General features: G+C 53.3%; 1 protein-coding gene across 1 annotated transcript in view; it reads left to right on the plus strand.

Annotated features, from left to right (window-relative positions):
* Positions 1 to 2,918: 2,918 nt before the first annotated feature.
* The window catches only part of AHCYL2 (adenosylhomocysteinase like 2), a 116,179-nt gene continuing 98,052 nt past the window's right edge, over positions 2,919 to 21,045 (plus strand). The window contains exon 1 of the mRNA XM_064441625.1: positions 2,919 to 3,393. Coding sequence (XP_064297695.1) covers positions 2,992 to 3,393 — 402 coding nt within the window. The 5' untranslated portion in view covers positions 2,919 to 2,991. The remainder of the gene's footprint in view (positions 3,394 to 21,045) is intronic.

The following is a 21,045-nucleotide window of genomic DNA, read 5'->3' on the forward strand; positions in this document are numbered from 1 at the left end:
CGAAGGGGAGGGATATTCATCAGCTATGACTTCAAATCCCTCCCACAGCAGCTTTCAAAGAGTTTTGTTTTCAAAGGCCCCTTCTGAGACTGAAATCTGCCCTGAGACTGAGCTTTCTGATCCTAGGGCGAGGCAGAAACGCGCTGTGAAACCCGCACGCAGATCCCGATTTCACTTCAGTAAGGAAATAGCTTTAGTTCAATGAAGTCGGGACTTCTCCCCGGTACTTTTCACACACAAAGCAATGCGCTTCTTTTCCTTTAACTTCAAACCCCCTCACACATTCCTCCCGTCATCCTCTTCGCTGCCTCTGGTACAGCTTTGCCTTCGGAGCCCATTAAATGCTTTGCAGACCTTTCTCTCCTCGCCTCCGTCTTAGGCATTTTCCAGTCCAGCTGCTGCCCTTGCATATAATGAAAGCGTTTTTCCTCCTGTCCCCAGTGAGTTTTTTACCAACGCTGCGTGTCATCAGCTGCTGACCAGGTTCTTCCGCTCCAAATGTAAAATACTCCTTCAGGTTCTCAGGTTTTGCTGCCCCTCTCCCTCGATTGTTCCTCTGCCTCCTGATTTTTGGGGGGTTTTCTGGGGGTTCCTTCTCTCTTCCCACTGTGCCTCGTCTCGCAGCTGAGCTTCCCCAGGGCGTGCGAGTAACTTGAAGGTACTGGGCTGTGGGCATTCACTTGGGAATCACAAACTCTCCCGGTCATCATGATCTTGCCAATTGTTTTGTCCTGTGTGTTTCTACATTAAAATCATAGAATCATTAAGTTTGGAAAAGACCTCTGGGATCATCAAGTCCAACCGGCAGCCCAACACCCCCAGGCCTCCTAAACTGTGTCCTCAAGTGCCACGTCTACACGGTGTTTGAACCCCCCCAGGGACGGTGACTCCCCCACCTCTCTGGGCAGCCTGTGCCAGGGCCTGACCGCTCTGGCAGGGAAGACATTTTCCCTCATCTCCAACCTAAACCTCCCCTGACACAGCTTGAGGCCGTTCCCTCTCATCCCATCACTGGTGACTTGGGAGCAGAGACCGACCCCCCCCTCACTCCAGCCCCTCTCAGGCAGCTGCAGAGAGCGAGAAGGGCTCCCCTCAGCCCCCTCTTCTCCAGGCTAAACCCCCCCAGCCCCCTCAGCCACCCCCCAGCACACTTGTGCTCCAGACCCTGCCCCAGCCCCGCTGCCCTTCTCTGGACACGCTCCAGCCCCTCCAGGCCCTTCTTGTCCCGAGGGGCCCAAACCTGAGCCCAGCACTCGAGGTGGGGCCTCCCCAGGGCCGAGCACAGGGGCCCCATCCCTGCCCGGCTCCTGCTGGCCACACCAGTGCTGACACAAGCCCGGGGGCTGGTGGCCTCCTTGGCCACCCGGGCACTGCTGGCTCATGCCCAGCCGGCTGTCAGCCAGCACCCCCAGGGCCTTCTCCGCCGGGCACTTCCCAGCCCCTCTGCCCCAGGCCTGGGGCGCTGCCTGGGGTTGGGGTGACCCAAGGGCAGGACCCGGCACTGGGCCTTGTTAAACCTCACCCAACTGGCCTCGGCCCATGGATCCAGCCTGCCCAGGTCCCTCTGCAGAGCCTTCCTGCCCTCCAGCAGATCGACACTCCCGCCCAGCTTGGTGTCACCTGCAAACTCACCGAGGGCGCACTCGATCCCCTCACCCAGATCATGGATAAAGACATTAAACAAGGCTGGCCCCAACACTGAGCCCTGGGGAGCCCCGCTCGTGCCCGGCCGCCAACTGGATTTAGCTCCGATCACCCCAACTCTCTGGGCTCGGCCACCAGCCGGGTTTTACCCAGCGAAGAGTCCACCCGGCCAAGCCATGAGCCACCAGCTTCTCTAGGAGGGTGCTGGGGGAGACGGTGTCAAGTAAAGCCCAGGCAGAGATATCCACAGCCTTCCCCATAACCACTAGGTGGGTCACCCTGCCATAGAAGGAGATCAGAAACCTCTGGCATTTCTGAAGGATCCTGAAACTCCACTCAAGGTTGCAGTATTTCATGCCTCTCCCTTTTCCAGGCTTCTCCGCACCCCTCCTGCTTGGCCGATCACATCCCCTTTGGTACAAGAAACTGGCTTTTTGCCTCCTGCTGCCTGATGTCTCAGCCGTGACCTCGAACGAGACGGGAACGTTGTGCTCGCTCTGTGTTTGCATGGCCCCGAACACGCGGGCTTCGGTCCTTGGCTTGCGCCCAGAGAGGGTGCATTAATCCTAATAATGATAATAATACCAAAGAAAAGCAAAGGGGTGTTTCTGAGTTCTACTTCCCTAAGAGGAGCTTTCCTGAAAACCTGGATTTAGAAAAACTTGCCTCGTTACTGGTTTTTGTTTGTAGGAAGGGCCCTGAAAAAAGAATGACCTACAAAGGGGCTCTGTGGGCTCGCAGAACCTGGCAGGACAGCAAGTTTCCGGGCTCTCAGACTTGCCAGAAACATCTTGGCTCCTCGATTTTCCAGGGTGTTGCTCGTGTGCCCGGGAAAGCAGCCCTTGCGCTGAGGAGGGGGGGTGGGGTGTTGCTCAGAGGCCTGTGACCGGTGTCACGACAGGCTGAAACACAGAAAATTCTGTTAACACGTAGGGGAAAAAAACAAACAAACGAAAACCCCCAAAGTCCTCCACGAGGGCTGCACCGGCCGCCCCGAAAGGGCACGGGGGAGGCTGGAGGCCCCGGGGGGGCTGCGCCTCCCGCCGCCGCCATTCCGCGCCTCACGCGGGCGACAGCGGCGGGACGGCGGCGCCGCCACACACAGCCCCCGGCCCGGACTACATTTCCCATGATGCCCCGCGCCGCGGGGAGGCGGGAGGCGGGGCGGTGAGACGCGGGGGGTGCCGGGAGTTGTAGTCCCGGCGGGGCGGCGGGCGGGAGGACTGCGTGTCCCGGCGTGCCCCGCGGGCCGTGAGGAGGCGGCGGCGGCGGCGGCGGCGGCGGCGGCGGCGGCGGCGGCGGCGGGAGGGGCGGGCGGTCCCTGAGGGAGCCGAGGCGGCGGCGGCGATGTCGGTGCAGGTGGCAGCCCCTGCCGTGGAGCTGAAGGAGCTGAGCGGCCCCATGGATAAAGCGGCGGGGCCGCCGTGTGAGCCGGTGACCGCTCACCCTCCCGGGCACAGTGTGGCGGCGGCGGCTCCCTGCCCGCTGCCGGCTGCCGAGCGTGAGGCGGCCCCGGCGTCCTCCTCCTCCGGTGGCGAGCGGCCTCCGCTGAGCGGTTGCCCCGGGCTGTCCGCCGCCGCCGGGCTGCCTCCGGGCGCCGCCAAGGTACCTCAGGCTTCGGCCATGAAGCGGAGCGACCCTCACCACCCCCAGCACCGGCACCGCGACGGCGGCGACGGCGGCGGCGCGGCCGAGGCGCTCGTCAGCCCCGACGGCACCGTCACCGAGGCGCCGCGCACCGTCAAGAAGGTAACGGGGCGGGGGCGATAGGGACGCAGACACGGGGGGAGAGCACCCACGCCCCCCCCCCCCCCCCCCCCCCGAGCGTGGGGACCCCGCGCCCCCACCGGCGCACACCCTACCAGGGACGGGGAAACCCTCCTGGTGCTCGGGGACACGGCCGTACCTCCCTCCCGGCAGGGACCGGCCCTGCGTGGAGGTCCCCGGTGCTCCCGTGTCCGTGGGGGCCGTGGGGGGGTGCTCCCGTGTCCGTGGGGGCCGTGGGGGGGTGCTCCCGTGTCCGTGGGGGCCGTGGAGGGGTGCTCCCGTGTCCGTGGGACTGCCCCCGTGGCTGTGGGGTCTGTTGGAGGTGTTCCTGTGGTCATGGAAGTGCTCCCGTGGCCGTGGCTACATTTCGGGCTCACGTTCCTCTGGGGATGCACACCCAGGGGTGGGTCTGCACGGGGTGCCCCATCCTCAGGGGTGACCCCTGGTTCCCCCCTATGTGTCTCCACCCTGTGAGTGAGTGTGGGGTACACAAAAACAGCGTGGATGTACCCACGGATGCGTGTGACCGACGTGATCCTGCCCTGGGGTGGTCCGTGTCAGCTGTGTGTCTGCCTGGAGATGCGCCTGCCTTGTCGGGGACGTGCGTGCTTACACACTCGCATCCATCGAGGAGCGTGGGTACACGCCGGGTGTGTGTACGCTGTGTCCCTGCACACCCGGGCGTGGGGGTGTTTGCGGGAAAAGCGTGTGCCAGGTACGTGAGCGCCCGGGTGTGCGTGGGTTCACGTCGGGTTCACATCCCTGGGGTTATCTCCTCGCTTGGGAATAACAGATAGGCACCAGATAAAAACGTACAGCGAGGTGCCCGTCCCGTTAGCGTGGGAGGGACAATCGGACGTACCCGGTGTTCACGCTGGGTGCGTGTGTGCCTCTGGGTGTACCGCTGGGTGCACGCTCGCACGCATCCAGGGGTGGGTGTGCACTGGGTGCCCGGTCCTTAGGGGTACCCCGCATCTGGCACTTGCCCATCCGGGCGTACGCTGGGAACACACGGACCGCAGTCTGCCTGTCCAGCGTGCGTTGGGTGTGGGTGCTATGTCCCCTGTCCCCTCGAATCGTGCCTGTTCTGCGAGCACGTGCCGAGCGCGCCGCTGCCCCACAGGTGTGCTACATGTGCTGGGCCTCTGGACGCATATGTTGTTTAGGCCTGCGTACCCCCGAGGTATGTATGGGCGTACAGGAGTGCCCATAGCTGGTTATACGTGCGTCTGCAACTGCTGGTGTGCTTGGGCGTGAGCGCACAGGCGTAGCTATGCATCCGCTGGTGCGATACGAACCCGCGCGTGCGGATACAGAGGTGGGTGCGCGCGCGCGCAGGATGTGTACTGGCATGTGTACAAACACGTGTATAGATGCGTGTGCACCTGCCTGTGTGCTGTGGCTGTATGCATGTGTGACACATGCCTTCCCGTGCAGGGGAAGTACACCCGCACACTTACGCGGTGAGGTATCTGCAGGGATGCACGCAGGTGCGTGCACACGTACCGATTTGATGGAGCACAAGTGTGCTGGGGGGCGGCTGAGGGGGCTGGGGGGGTTTAGCCTGGAGAAGGGGAGGCTGAGGGGAGCCCTTCTCGCTCTCTGCAGCTGCCTGAGAGGGGCTGGAGTGAGGGGGGGGGGGCTGGTCTCTGCTCCCAAGTCACCAGTGATGGGACGAGAGGGAACGGCCTCAAGCTGCGTCAGGGGAGGTTTAGGTTGGAGATAAGGGGAAATGTCTTCCCTGCCAGAGGGGTCAGGCCCTGGCACAGGCTGCCCAGAGAGGTGGGGGAGTCACCGTCCCTGGGGGGGTTCAAATACGGTGTAGACGTGGCACTTGGGGCCATGGTTTAGGAGGCCTGGGGGTGTTGGGTTGGTGGTTGGCCTTGATGATCCTAGAGGTCTTTTCTAACCTTAATTATTCTATGTTCCCTCCAGAGGAGGCCACAAAATGATCTGAGGGCTGGAGCCCCTCTGCTGTGAGGCCGGGCTGGGAGAGCTGGGGTTGTTCAGCCTGGGGGAGAGAAGGCTGTGGGGAGACCTTATTGCAGCCTTCCAGTGCTTAAAGGGGGGCTGTAGGAAGGATGGGGACAGACTTTTTAGCAGGGACTGTTGCGATAGGACAAGGGGTGATGTTTTTAAACTAAAAGAGGGGAGATTCAGACTGGATATAACGAAGATACTTTTTTGCAATGAGGGTGGCGAAACCCTGGCCCAGGCTGCCCAGAGGGGTGGTCGATGCCCCATCCCTGGAAACATTCCAGGCCAGGCAGGACGGGGCTCTGAGCGACCTGATCTGGTTGAAGATGTCCCTGCTCACTGCAGGGGGTTGGATGAGGTGGCCTCTAAAGGTCCCTCCCAACCCAAACCGTTCTGTGATTCTATGATTCCGTCACTACGATGTACGCATACACACATCTGTAGCTGCAGAAACACTGATGGAGATGGGTATATACGCACAAAGGCACTCCTGTTCTCCTCGGATGCCCACATATGGGTGCAGAGAAGCACCTTTGTGTGCGTAGGCACCCGTATGCCACGTGTGCAGGCGTTGCACATCTGCCCGCGCCCAGCTGTGCAGACGTAGATGTCCTTGCAGACACTACTGCGTTGAGAGACACACAGGCAGCCCCGCGTGCCTCATGTATGGGCATCCCCGTGCCTTTGCGTATGCAGATGATGTGCGTGCCAACATCCACCTGTAGATGCGCCTAAGTCCCCTCCCTGCCCAGCTCACGTAGACAGATTCATGCGTATCCAAGCTCCTCAGGCGATGCGCCCACGGACATAGCTGCTCCCTGTAGCGGGGGGATACGTGTACCCTCGTATAGGTACAGCCATACGTCCCTCCATGTGGTTGTAGGGACGTGCACATTCTCCCCGGGGATTGCTGGGTTAGGAGCAACCCAAGTCGTTGGTGTCTGGCACCAACGGGAAGGCCCTTTGGATATCTCAGGAGAAGGAGTTCTCATCTGTGATGCAAGAACCTTTTGGGGAATGTAGGGGAAGAAGCGTCCCTGCCATAAGGGGAACATCCCCACTCGTGAAACTGTGGGGTGAAGACTTAATTTACGGACTTCCACCCTCTTTCACTGTTGCTCTGGTGTTCCTCTCCCTTCAGAAGGCCCAGGCTGAGGGATTTTGTCTCCATGACCATGATCTCCTATGTGGCTTCCCTGAAATCGGAGTCTCTCCTAGGGACTCTGTGGGAAGGAGCACATCCCTGTAAGGCAAGGTCTGCCCATGAAGAGAGTCTGGATCAAGTGCTCCTTCATCCCCTAGAAATCCCTGCTGCGGGGGGTTCAGTTCCTCTGTAAAGGACATTTCTCCACTAAGATTGTGACTTCCGTCCCCGGTGTCTGGAGCTGTCTCCTTTTGATAGCCTAATCCAATCTCTCTATTTTTAGAGACCCTCAGGGTATCCATATTTCTCCTCAAGTGTGCTTCATACTTCTTACACTCCTCCCTTATCCCTCTCTTTTTCTTGTTAAACCACGGAAAGGGCGTCTCCTTGCACCCCGCTCCTGATGCCCAGCTCTCCCCTGGCCAGAGGAGCACAGTGTTAGAGGACACGTTTGCACCGCTAAGTGCAGGAGGGAAGGGGAGTCTTGATGGTGGGCGATGGGGTCGTCATCGGAAACAGCTTGACAGGATCTGCATCGCTCTCCCTGGATGCTCCTCGAAGTGGCAGAGGGTGCCTTGTGAGAGAGGAGCAAAGGGTGCCAGGCTTTCAGGAGAAACCTGGATGCGGGAGGAAGAGCCAGCAAGCTTACGGAGCAGCAAAGCTCCCCAGCTGGCTCCCTTTGCTTTGGGTGATGAGTTTGTTTAGGAGCTGACAATCTGTCTGGTTGCTAGAGGAAGCGAGATGTGTTGATGGAGGGTATCTGGGAGTACGTACTGTTCCTTCGCTTCCTTTTCCCCCCTCCTGCACTGTTGCTTTCCAGTGACTTCAGTGCATGCGTTCCAGAGACTTGAGAGGTTGTTAGGCATTTCATTTACCAGATTTACAAATCCAGAGTCCTTTCCGCCGTTTCTTAGGAAGTCATGTTATTAAAATAAAACACCAGATTTGGTAGCCGTAAAATTGTTCCCAATCCTGTGACTGAAAGATTGGGCACGCAGAGCCGAAGCATCTGTCGAAATAAGGTTTGGTACAAAAATAAGTCTAAAAGAAGCAGATAAATCTTTTAGTCAAATCCAATAGAACTTTGCTTTAGTACTTGAAGGAAAAGACTATTTAAAATACCTAAGCAGGACCATACCAAATTTGTAGTCAAACCAAGTAAACTGTATTTCTTACAGTGTTTCCTGGGCAAAAAAATTCTGATTTTCTTGAGTGATTTATATATTTTTGACACCGTCTCCCCCAGCACCCTCCTAGAGAAGCTGGCGGCTCATGGCTTGGCCGGGTGGACTCTTCGCTGGGTAAAACCTGGCTGGTGGCCGAGCCCAGAGAGTTGGGGTGATCGGAGCTAAACCCAGTTGGCGGCCGGGCACGAGCGGGGCTCCCCAGGGCTCAGTGTTGGGGCCAGCCTTGTTTAATGTCTTTATCCATGATCTGGGTGAGGGGATCGAGTGCACCCTCGGTGAGTTTGCAGGTGACACCAAGCTGGGCGGGAGTGTCGATCTGCTGGAGGGCAGGAAGGCTCTGCAGAGGGACCTGGGCAGGCTGGATCCATGGGCCGAGGCCAGTTGTGTGAGGTTTAACAAGGCCCAGGGCCGGGTCCTGCCCTTGGGTCACACCAACCCCAGGCAGCGCCCCAGGCCTGGGGCAGAGGGGCTGGGAAGTGCCCGGCGGAGAAGGCCCTGGGGGTGCTGGCTGACAGCCGGCTGGGCATGAGCCAGCAGTGCCCGGGTGGCCAAGGAGGCCACCAGCCCCCGGGCTTGTGTCAGCACTGGTGTGGCCAGCAGGGGCCGGGCAGGGATGGGGCCCCTGTGCTCGGCCCTGGGGAGGCCCCACCTCGAATGCTGGGCTCAGGGTTGGGCCCCTCGGGACAAGAAGGGCCTGGAGGGGCTGGAGCGTGTCCAGAGAAGGGCAGCGGGGCTGGGGCAGGGTCTGGAGCACAAGTGTGCTGGGGGGCGGCTGAGGGGGCTGGGGGGGTTTAGCCTGGAGAAGGGGAGGCTGAGGGGAGCCCTTCTCGCTCTCTGCAGCTGCCTGAGAGGGGCTGGAGTGAGGGGGGGGGTCGGTCTCTGCTCCCAAGTCACCAGTGATGGGACGAGAGGGAACGGCCTCAGGCTGCGTCAGGGGAGGTTTAGGTTGGAGATGAGGGAAAATGTCTTCCCTGCCAGAGGGGTCAGGCCCTGGCACAGGCTGCCCAGAGAGGTGGGGGAGTCACCGTCCCTGGCGGGGTTCAAACACCGTGCAGACGTGGCACTTGGGGACACGGTTTAGGAGGCCTGGGGGTGTTGGGTTGGACCTGATGATCCCAGAGGTCTTTCCCAACCTTAATGATTCTATGATTCTATATATAGAAAGTACTGGGTTTTCTGGGCTTTTTTTCCCCTTTCCTTGAAATTTTAACATGGGTTAAGTAATGTGTGAAATAAATATTATTTCCTAGTTTTGACACAAGTTCCCAGTAATTAGCTGTGACTCTTCTTTCCTCTAATACCGCTCTCATCATAAAACTACTTTTATGTTGGCTTATTATTTTACTTATGCCTGCCTGTCTTTAGATGGGTTAATGAATATTTTACCTTGACAGAGTGGGGACAGAGTGCACATGCCCAGACTTGCAAGTATTAACAACCTTGCAGGGTTGTATTTTTATTTAGATGGTTGCTTGGTTTTGCTGTAATTTTCCAGCAGATGTGTAGTTCTGTTTCTGCAGCCTTGCACACCTGCTTGTACAAGAAATGATGGCGCTCCTACAAAGCCAGAGGCCAAAGTCAAGTGCGCCGAGCTTGTCTTCATGACACCTGCAGAGGTGGTTCCTGTCAGATCTAGGTGAAGATCTCTGTAATCACGTTTTTGTTCTCTTCGGATTCTTGCTGTAGATCCGCACTCTCAAGAGATAGCTAGAAGACCTCATTTCTGAGGTGACATTGGACTTGACTTTTACAGCTGACTCTGACTCGTGGATGTGGCTGTGACCTTTACGTGCACCTACGCAGGTAGATTTAGCCGACCCCTGCTTGTCTGGCGCTGCTTCAGAGCTCACTGCCTCTGAGAAGGGCTGGTGAGCGGGTCTTTGGCCTGTGTCTGAGGCGTCGGCTGATGGGCCGAGCTCCGGGGGTGGTCCACATCTCCTCCTGCCTCTGACTGCGGGTCCAGACCCTCTCCCCTTCCCCTCCCGCCAGGTTCTCACACGGCTCCAAGATGAGGGGGTAAAATTCCTCACTGAACTGGGTCAGTTTTCCATCAGCGTGATTCCCCCCAACGTGAGGTTAAGGAAGGGCTGGGGATGGCGCGGGAGAAGCGGCACCAGCAGGTCGGTGGCTGCGGGAGGGATGGGAAGGCCTCTCCGGCAGCAGCCGCCGGCATGCCAACGTGCCGGGGTGCCGGCTGCAGCTGCCGCGGGTGACTCAGGAGATGCGTGGTTTGTTCTGCCGTCCCCGCTCCCGGAGCAGGGTGAGCCGTGGGGCTGAGTAACAGCTTCAGGTGTCCCGGGCTAAACTTATCCGTGGATGTGAGTCAAGGCCCTGAGTCACATGAGTTGTTTATGGGTTTAGATTTGGACGTGTAATGGTGTTTTGATGATTAGACAATCGCTCAGTGGCTTCGGGGCAGGGGTGGCCGCTTATGTTTGGTGTTATTTCTTAGGGTATTCCTAGAGAAGTGACTGAAAGTCACAGAACTTCTGGAAATGTTGTGTGCAAGGGGTGGGAGTCTGTCAGGGGCTGTAATTAAGACCCCAAACCCGATTAGCTGGGTGATCTTAGCCTTGTCACAACAGCTCTGTGCCCCTCTTTAGCTGAGAAAAGAACGTATACTTAAACAGATTCACTTCTTGGTTTAATGATTCTTAACTACTTGGCAAGTAAAGCTTAGTAAATGCTTGTACACCATACTGGGAAGTTTAAACGACAGCAATTGTGTAGCTGCAAAGTTTTTGTATTAAGCATATACCAATTTACCAAACGAAAGGTTATTTTTCTTTAGTCCCCACCGCTCGGTACAGAAAGCACAGCTCACTCCTTGAATTTCAAGCTGTGTTCTTTTGCTCCTTAGCATCGTTAAAACAGAGGGTTTGGACTTGGAAGGGATTGATTTGCTGGTTTGTCGGTGCTGTTGATTCATTTAGTGGGCTAGAGCAGAGCCACAGCTTGCTTTTCCAGAGCTCCGCCGCCTCTGCAGTGCCTGTGGCCGTAGAAAGCCGTGGCTTTTGTCCGTGGGCAAAGCAGAAAAAAGCAAGGCGTGGAGGTGTACAGTAACGAGGTGCACATCCTTGTGTCATGTCGCCGCTTGAGCATAACCTTCCTAGTGCTCCTCACTGTAAAACTCCTTGGTGAAGGGATTACCTCAGAATAAATGCCTGGTGCTCGCTAGACTGGCACATCACCTGACTGGTGAGCTGCGATGGGAGGTTTTATTCTGCTAAGACTATAAATGACTCTCATGTGGCTTGTCTAAATGACGATTCTGACCTTGACTCCCAGCAGATTTCATTGCCTGCGATGGAAGTGTAGCTTTTCCCTTGTAGACGTGTGTAAATTCCTTGTGACGTTCCCGCGTCATTCTGTGGGGCAGAGGGATTTTTTTTCCGGCGTGCGTGCGCTCCGTTTCGTACATGCTTCTGCGTTGGCTTTTTCTATTCTCTCGTTCGAACCCCTAGCGATCACTTACGCTAGGTAATAAATGTTTCCCCCAAGGCCGAATTCCCAAGTGCCGCTCGTAATGAGTGTGGTTTGAATGCTGTTTAGTAAAATGTTATCATTGGAGGCCATATTCTTTTATTACATATAATACTCGTGGGCCTATCTCCCTGTGATTGCGGGCGGTTTAATTTGAGAAGGTGCCTGCGTGCGACTGCGTGGAACCGTGTACAAAGATCAATACGTCAACCTTTGGCATGGAGGCTCTGGAACGGAAGGGAAGATAAAAGAAGGTTAGGGGAAAAAGTGATTAAAAAGAAAAGTAATGGCTGTGAACGTGAGTAGGTGGTGGGCTGTAAAACATAATGATGTGGAAATGAGAAGCTGGCGTGCGGTTCAGGGTACCTCAAACCTTGCCACTGTGAATGGCAAACTTGCCGTTTGCCATGAAGCTGCGGCACCGCACCTCTGTTGCTTTCTCAAGTAAAAAAACGTTGAAACACATAATGATCTTTGTGTCTTTCCTGGAGGGACAGAAACCTGGTATTTGAATTTACAAGCAATTAAAAGCTTAGTCTTAGCTTTGGCCCTGATTTGACGCTTGAAAGATGAGCAAGGTAAAGCAATTACGACGTTCGGAGCCATTTTTGACCTTTCAGGTTTTCTTTTTTAACTCTGTCTAGTGAATTGTAAAACAATGTGATGATTTAACTTGCGCAAGGAAGAGGTGGAGGTAAAGCTGAACAGAAACGCGCCAGGTAGCTCAGATGGAATAGGCAGATTTCTCCGTATGACCGAGCGACCTGCAGCGTTGGTTAAATTGAAGAATTCAAAAGACAGAAAGAACAGAATCGCTCCAAATGTTGTATAGAGCAACTGCAGCGGTAGGATATGAAAACCATCCACCTAATTTTCTTCTTTGGCACTTATTTTCACCTTCAATTTTTCAGATTCAAGCCAGAGATCTGTGAGTAGAACCTCAGTCACGTGAAGGAAACCTTGTCCCTGAAGTATGACGGCTGATGCCCTGTTAAATTCCTGTATAGAGAGATGAGCTGTGGGCAAGTTACAAAATCTAAATGATGAATGGAAGAGAGACAGCTCGAGAAATAAGGTCCAGCTTCTAAATAAAAATACCGGAGGCTGCTTGCCTTACATCCCAACAAAACTGCTAGGTTCTAGGGCTTCAAATGAGCAACCCACAGACTAGGAGGAAAAGGGTGAATTAAGGATAAAAGAAGCTTTAAATATTTCTCGCTCAAAATCCTCTACGCTCAGGTCTGTGGTTAAAGGCATTTGTAGCAAAAAAAAAAATCCCACTGAAATGCCTCAATTTCAGTCTAGAGACGCCATAATTAAGTTAATTTCTTCCTTTCTTAACGAATGGCTACCGATGTCAGTCCAGGGTCTTTCTATCAAGACCTGGTGTGAATTTGGGGTGTCCTGTGCAGGGACAGGAGCTGGACTCGATGATCCTTGTGGGTCCCTTCCAGCTCAGGGCATTCTGTGATCCTAGAGCCCACTCACAGGTTGCTGCAGAGAGAAACGAAGTCGATTCTGAACACCTAAGTTCAGTGCACGTGCACTGGATTAAGGGAAGACTTTCTGGGCTTTAAGCTAAACCCAAACTCTGAAATGGGAGAAGTCAGTAAGTGAGAAAATAGGGCTGAGGAATATGAAATAATGGTGGTTCTTCAGGGAGCTTTGAGGTCAAAGGTTTAAGAAAATAATTTGGTTTTTTTGAGATCACTCTCAACTGACCATTTCCCTGCTTAAGGCCTTGAAGCAGTAAACTGCTGTTGTGCTTGCGCCCGCCAGCCGTGTACTGAATACCTTTAGAAAACGGGGGTTTTCTTTGCTTCTACTTATATTTTGGGAAGGCCAATGTTATCTAAGTATGTTGGCTTGGCATTTTTCGTGTCAAAAAATGGTGCAGCTGTTCGTAGAGCAGGAACTCAGCCTTGCAGACAGAGCTGTTGATGAACTTGTTGTTGGCTTCCTAACGAAACTTGGAAACTCCTTATTTTTTGGAGGTGCAGCTCATCTAATCTGTGCTTACTCTGAAATACAAATCATAGGATTAGGAATACTGAGATGGGTTCTATCAGAAGTTGTTACTTCTTATTCTGCAAAAGTGTACGTGAAGCTGGTTAAATTGGTGTCCTGATTTACGATGCTTCTCCCTGAGCATGAGCTTTCATATGGTTTGTGCTGTAGAGAGAACCTCTAACTAATTTTTAATTTATGACCGTATTGTTACTGGAAAATACATGTATAATTACATAAACATGTATTGAAATATTTTTTATTTTTATTATAGTAGAACTATGCACGGACTTCTGAAATGAAATGGTTGTTAAAGAGAGCAGAGGCTTTCGTGTGGCTTTCCAGAAGACTCTGTGCCCAGCAGAACAGTTCCCCGAGGTGACTGACATTTGCAGGGACTTCTCTGAGAATCGAATGACACGGTCACGCTTGTGTTCTTTTTATGTCTGAGATGAAAGGCCTTCCTGCAGATGTAACGTTGGGGTGCTCTAGAATAAGTGAGGATGGGTGAGAGCCTAGAACTAACCTTCCGCTGCACCCTCAAAAAGCTCTACTGTGGCCCTGGAATGTGTTGTAAGGTATTTTCCTGCTTTTGCAAGATGGCGCCCCTTCATCTCGGGTTTGTAGCTGGGGTGTCGATGCACTGAAATTAAGACCACTTGCCAATGTGTTTGGGGTTTCTGCTATGAAATGGAGATGGTCTCACCTCGTTCCCGAGGTGTCCCGAGTCGTTGTTAAATAGCACTCTATTACTGAGGCGTAGTTCCCACTGACTTAAGTCGGAGCTGGGAGTGCTCAGCACTTCTCATGGCTTGTGATCCAGACCTTGGAGGGGATCATAGAATCACAGAATGCCCTGAGTTGGAAGGGACCCACAAGGACCATCGAGTCCAACTCCTGTCCCTGCACAGGACACCCCAAATTCACACCAGGGCTCTGAGGGCCTTGGCCAAGTGCTTCTGGAATATCGCCAGGCTGGTGCCGTGATGCCTCCCTGGGGAGCCTGTGCCAGGGCTCCACCACCCTCTGGGGGAAGAACCGTCTCCTAATGCCCAGCCTAACCCTCCCCTGGCACATCTCCCTGCCATTCCCTCAGGCCCTGGCGTTGATCACCAGAGAGCAGAGACCAGCCCTGCCCCTCCTCCTGCCCTTGGGAGGGAGCTGCAGAGCGCCATGAGGCTGCCCTTGGCCTCCTCTGCTCCAGCTGAACAAACCCAGGGACTCCAGCCGCTCCTCGTACGGTTTCCCCTCTAAACCCTTCCCCAGCCCCGTGGCCTCCTCTGGACACTCTCCAGTAGCTTTATACCCTCAGTGTCCTGTGGCGCCCGACACTGCAGCCAGTACTTGCGGTGAGTAAGATGATGGCCAGATATGAAAAGTTTACAGAGCGTGTCTTGCCTACATTTGCCGAAGACGTGCCTAAACAGATGCAGGCAGACCCGTGTTTGCTCTGCACATGCCGAATTGGTCAGATATGAGTCACTTAATGTCTTGTTCTCTTCGGGATGCATCAGCACAGCGCTGCGCCTGAGCCAGCGCTGCCGCTCTGCAGCTTCTGGACCAGCGCTGGCTGCTGTCCATCCAGCTTGAGCTCCAGTCTGTCTGCACCTGCCTGCGCAGACTTGCCTATAGCAACTTCGGCAAAGAAAAATAAAGAATTTAATTACGTGGGGCAGCATTTAACAGCCTCACCAAAACCCCTTGTTCTTCTTGAAGTCTCCTGCCTCCCTCTCTGTGTGCTTTGCAGCTTCCCAACAGGGGAAGCAGAGCATCAGCAAAGTGCAGCCCCGAAACCGTGTTCTGTCTGCTGATGGAGACAGGTTCTTCTGAAAGCCATAGTGTGTGCGTGCCTTCTTGCGGCGTGCGTGACTTCAGGCTGACCGAGCAACCTCGCTTCTGGGATTCTTTATTTTTGGTCAGCTTTCCAGCCTTAATATTCTTCTAATAGCATTTTTAGCATTTTGCTGTCTGAAATGTTCAAACGCTGCAACGTGCCAACTTACTTTAAATTGCAAGGGTGGCAATTTTGGAACTCCAGGTATTTTTTTTCTTATGACAGAGCCTTAAATAGGACCCAGTTACATTTTTCATGAGTGTCAGAAAGAAAAGTCGGTTGACAAATCAGCTACCCAGAACTGCTGAACCACTCGGTCTCAAATTTTATTCCAAAAGCAAGTATTTAAAAATAGAATAAGTATGAACATGCCTTCGTCTGACAGTTAGGAAGCTTTGCTTGTTATTTACTTCGCAGAGATGAGGTAAAGCGATCGACGTTTAATCCTGAGGTTATGTGAGGAAAAACCAGGGAATGGACTGTTCCCATAAAAATGACTCAAGGACCAATTTAGGAAAACAGCTTACTGCAGTTCATGCTGGTATCTGTTCCCAGCAAGCTTTCCTTCCAGCTACCCAAAAGCTTGCTGACTCAGATTTGGGGTTCTCTCCATGACTTCAGTGTTTATGGAGGTGGGGAAATCTGCTTGGATCCTTTTTGGTATCGGCTAAGGTCATTTTTATTGTTTGCCAAATGCGCTGACATGTGTTTGATGTGGATTTTTAAATATTTATTTAAAAAAAACAAAACCAAAACAGTCTTAAGGCCTGGGATGAGAGATTACTGCCATAATGTCCAGCAGTTCACATCAAGCAGTTAGGCGTTAATCCAAGTGGCTTTCTGTAATACTAAACTGCTGTAGTTTTTCTCCTCTTTGCTGGCACGGGATCCCACTTCAGTCTTGCTATCTGCCGTCAGTGTGAGGGACTACAAAAATTGATAATAAACTCCTTTTTGTTTTCAAGTAATGTAAAAAGTAGATTCTCCTGAATATTTGATTCAGGGGTGTAAGGTAGTATTACTTATATGTGCTTTTAGCAAGTATGTTGAGGCTGATACTTGGCTTCCCGTGATGAAAGATGTGATAGAAATGAAGGTGTTTGTGTGCTCCCTTCATTTATAGAATCATAAAGTTTGGAAAAGACCTCTGGGATCACCAAGTCCAACCGCCAACCCAACACGCCCAGGCCTCCTAAACCGTGTCCCCAAGTGCCACGTCTACACGGTGTTTGAACCCCCCCAGGGACGGTGACTCCCCCACCTCTCTGGGCAGCCTGTGCCAATCCCTGACCCCTCTGGCAGGGAAGACATTTTCCCTCATCTCCAACCTAAACCTCCCCTGACGCAGCTTGGGGCCGTTCCCTCTCGTCCCATCACTGGTGACTTGGGAGCAGAGACCGACCCCCCCCTCACTCCAGCCCCTCTCAGGCAGCTGCAGAGAGCAAGAAGGGCTCCCCTCAGCCCCCTCTTCTCCAGGCTAAACCCCCCCAGCCCCCTCAGCTGCCCCCCAGCACACTTGTGCTCCAGACCCTGCCCCAGCCCCGCTGCCCTTCTCTGGACACGCTCCAGCCCCTCAAGGCCCTTCTTGTCCCGAGGGGCCCAAACCTGAGCCCAGCATTCGAGGTGGGGCCTCCCCAGGGCCCAGCACAGGGGCCCCATCCCTGCCCGGCTCCTGCTGGCCACCCCAGTGCTGACACAAGCCCGGGGGCTGGTGGCCTCCTTGGCCACCCGGGCACTGCTGGCTCACTTTGTTCACTTTCCCTTGGCTGCTTTGGTGGTGGGTTGTAAAGGTGACAAACCGGAGTAAAGGCCAGAGGGTGAGGAGTAATATTTCAGTGTACGTATTATTTTTGTATAATTTATTTTTTGGACTGTGATAAGCCACTTGGCAGGTTCAGGCAAACTTACTGAGAAGCTGCAAGTGGATATAGCTGGGGAAGTGCAGCTTTATTTTGTGCCCTGTCTGCTACAAGGTGGATGCTTGCTTTTGCCATGTGTTGGGTGTGCTGAGGAGGTGAGAATTTCACAGGACTTACGACACTTGCTGTAAGAGTTTGGAGAATTAGTCTTCTGCTAGACTGCTCTTACGTACGGTAGCGATACGTCATGCTGCCGTGCTTTAACCCAGCCGGGAGAGGGGAAGGCAACCACAGAGAGGTAAGCTTTGCTGGCGTCTGGCTTTGGGCGTGTGTTTGTTCCGTCTGTAAGGCAATGCTGTCTCTTCGTGAAGTTAAATCTGGTCTCCAGCCCATCCTCCAGCCTGCAAACCTGTTAGAAATGGATGATCTTTTGAGTCACGCTGGCCTGAAAATGAAGTAAATCTCCAGACCTTATGGTAGTTGGTGTCAAATCCCGTGTTTTGTTATTTCTGTACACGTTAAAAGCTGATTAATTCTTTAGATCTGAAGGGTAGCGAAGGTGTCAAGAAGCAAGTGTTCATTGGGGGTTTGTCGTCTTTTAATGTGTCACGTTATTTTTTTGATGTGTAATTTTAAGATTTTTTTTCTTTTGTAGGAAAAAGTAGGAGGGCTAATTTTTGGAGCTTTAGGGTGAGCCTAGTTTGGTCCTCAGCATTTTGAAAGAGGCAGGAGGAAAATAATTACTTGTCTTCAAGAAGGACAGAGTTAATACTCTTATTTGACCTTGGTAGTCGAACTTAACTTCTCAGTTCCTTTAACGTCAGTGGAAATGGCTCTTTTGGTAGCAGAGGCTGCAAAGGCGTTGCCTGAGCGCACTCCGGCTCTTCTCCCTGCCAGTCTGCGTCCAGGTTTCACCCGTCCTTCCGAAGGGAAGAGCGTCCGAGAGCATAAAAGCCAGCCCAGGCTTTCCTGTTAGCTCTCAGTTACTCTGTCCTTACCTGATTTTTGACAAATACCATCTTGTTCCACCCCTATCTTTCCAGAATACTGCCGCAAAAAGTTGTTTTCCTGATGGCTTATGCAGCATCTCTCTGTAACCGTGCGCAGGTTCTCACCTCCGCTCCCCCAAGGACTTACCTGTATTCTCACACCTTTTCACAGCCTCTGTTCTCTTCCCCGCTGGCAGGCGAAGCCTTGGTGCCGTCCTCGAAGCCGGCCCCCCACCAGGCGTTTGTTAGCGCAGAAACGGCTTCCTTGGAACCACGCCTTCCGCATTGCCTTCGTGCTTGGAAGGAGGTTGCTGTAATCATCTGCAAAGCCGCCGTTTATCCTTCTTCAGGTCCTTCGTCGCTGGATGCCGACGAAGCCTGGCGGTGGCGGGGCGGCGGTATGCTGGTGCCCCTTGTCGCGGGGGCGGCTGGAAGCTGCGTTAGCGCGCAGCTCGCCCTGCTGCTGCACTCCGCTAACCCGTTTTCATCCTTTTTCTGATACAGGAGCGTAAAAGGGAGGGAGATGGAGGCTGGAGGTCTCGGCGTGGAAGGGAGTGGGTGGACGGGGCGGTTGGTATCCGGGTTTGGTGGGAGTACCCGCAGCGCTGCGGTGTTCCTGTCAGAACGCAGCTCCCAGGGACCAGAGCGTCGGCTAATACTGCTTCTTTCCCTGTTTCCTCTCTCAGCTTTTATTCACCTATTTTCCTTACCCAGAACTTGTGATCTGGGCTCAGGGCTCCTCTGAAGGCCGAACAGGCAACTCTTTCTGGTCACAAAGCAGCAACTTTATTTCAGTATCCTAAATCTTGCATCCTTCCAAACAGGTTTCTTTTTTTTCTGTGTTTAGAGCAAATAATAAAAGTCATTATAACTTACCTGTTAGAGCTAGAAGTGATTTTGTACGTGGCCAGAAATAAAAGATTCCTAGCTATCAAGTAACAGAGCACTAACAGCATGCCAGAGCTCTGCACAAATATTAGCCATTTCCTCTGCTTCTGCTTTATTCGTACCGCTGTGATCTATTTCTTGTGCTCTGATGGATGTTGAGATCTAACCTGCTGCCGCTGAGACTGATGGCAGGAGAGCTGCAGCTCAGAATGAAGGTATTTTAGACTCCAGTCTTTTAAACGCTGCTGTTAAGTATTGCTGCCATATCTACAGTCTTACACGGAAAATCTTATTTCAAGCTTAAATAGACGAGTCAGAGGGGTGGTTTTGTTACCACCTTAGCTTTCCTGCCATAATCACTATTTCCGAACATAAGCGTGAATTTTAGCTGGTTGGGGGGGGGAAAAAAACAACTCTGGAGAGGAGAATAACCAAGCAACAAGATAAATAGTGGAAGAAGTGCTGAATCGGACAACAAAAATCAGGGGTAGTCTGGTATTTTGTGATGCATTTAAATAATGCATAGATGAGCGCAATACAAGCAGAACAAATTAGGCTTCGATATGAGAATTGTGGGAGGGGGAAGTGTATTGAACTACTGTTGTATCTCCTTGCCGGAGCGGAGCCCTGCTTTACTGGGTAGCGGCCCCGGTGCTGCTGGTGTTCGCAACTCCCACCAAATCAGTGGTATCCACATATTCTAGAAATGCTTTTTAATTTCTCCTTTGAGGTTTCTGAACCGAAGGCACCACGTTGCTTTGCGAGCTCTTACGGGCCTCACCTCTGTGCTTCGTTTATCAAACCGTAAGGTATTTTGTTCAGTCATTTACGCAGTTTTTGGTCCCCGTGGTTCACCCCCAGCCACATCAGTTGGAAGACGTTGTAGAAAATGGGGTTTAGTGGGACGCTGTGAAGTAGCCGAGCTTTTTGAAAGCCTCCATCGTTCGCCGTGCAGGAGATAAGTCAGAGGAGTGCCTTGAGAGCGCGGCACAAACTGTATCTTGGAGGGTTCCCAGGCTTAGATCAGTTAGGACTGTGCTGGTAATTTTTCAGGAGCTGAGGATGGTGTATACGGCTTCTCTATCTACTTTATCTCTACTGGCATATCGCAAACAGTGGAAAAACTTCTGTTTCTGCTGCCCCTTATAAAGCTAATGCAGGATCGTACACGACTTCACAGAAAACAGTCTGCAGGGTAGATCACCAAAGCTGATACCACTAAAGGTCAGATTTTGCTGCTTCTTGTTTTGCCTTTGGGAAAAAATGCTGGGGTTTGGATGTTTGAGGTTGGGAAGAAGAAATGTAACCTCTTCTACTCTTTCCCAGAGGAAGAAATGGAGCTTCATCCTGTTGTACCTAGGAAGGTGTCCGCACAGACAGTGGTACTGTAGGTCCAGGAGAAATTCTGGAGAGCAGAGGTTATGAAGGAGAAAAAAAACTAATTAAGAAGAAAATAATTTGTATTTTAATACTGAGAAAAATTATATTTGGCTTTACTGTCCTGGTAACTGACCACCTGATGGGTGCCTGTGGAAAGCCTCAGTCTCAAGGAGTCCTACTTTCAAAATTCCTGCAGAGAGGACCCAGACTGGCTTGGTTCGGTGGGAGGAGATTTCTTTTGCCTGTTACATCCTCGTGTGCTGAGTATGTAACTTGTCCTGCACCGAGCTGCTTGTTTGCATTGCTGAAGGGCTACAGGTGGAAGAGTGTAGTGTTCATCTATTCCTCTGGACTCGCTAGGTTGGTACTCCTTGCCTAATTTTATAGACCTGAAGCACAAATGGAAGACTAGAATAGCTTTCAGGGAGTTTCTTTGTCTAGGCTAAGGTCAGATTTACTCATTATGCTGGAAGGCTGTGCTGGCATCCAGCGAGCCCTGGCCAGGCTGGAGAGCTGGGCCCAGGGGAACCTCATGGGATTCAACAAGAGCAAGTGCCAGGTCCTGCCCCTGGGGAGGAACAACCCCCCGCACCAGCACAGGCTGGGGGGGACCTGCTGGAGAGCGGCTCTGCTGAGAGGCCCTGGGGGTGCTGGGGGGCAGCGAGGTGACCCTGAGCCAGCACCGGGCCCTTGGGGCCAAGGGGGCCAGCGGTGCCCTGGGGGGCATGAAAAGGAGTGTGGCCAGCAGGGCGAGGGAGGTTCTCCTCCCCCTCTGCTCTGCCCCAGTGAGGCCACATCTGGGGGCTGCGTCCAGTTCTGGGCCCCCCAGTTCAAGAAGGGCAGGGAACTGCTGGAGCAAGGCCAGCGCAGAGCTGCCAAGGGGATC

Source organism: Phalacrocorax carbo, chromosome 1 (assembly GCF_963921805.1).
Source record: "Phalacrocorax carbo chromosome 1, bPhaCar2.1, whole genome shotgun sequence".
Classification (NCBI taxonomy): Eukaryota; Metazoa; Chordata; class Aves; order Suliformes; family Phalacrocoracidae; genus Phalacrocorax; species Phalacrocorax carbo.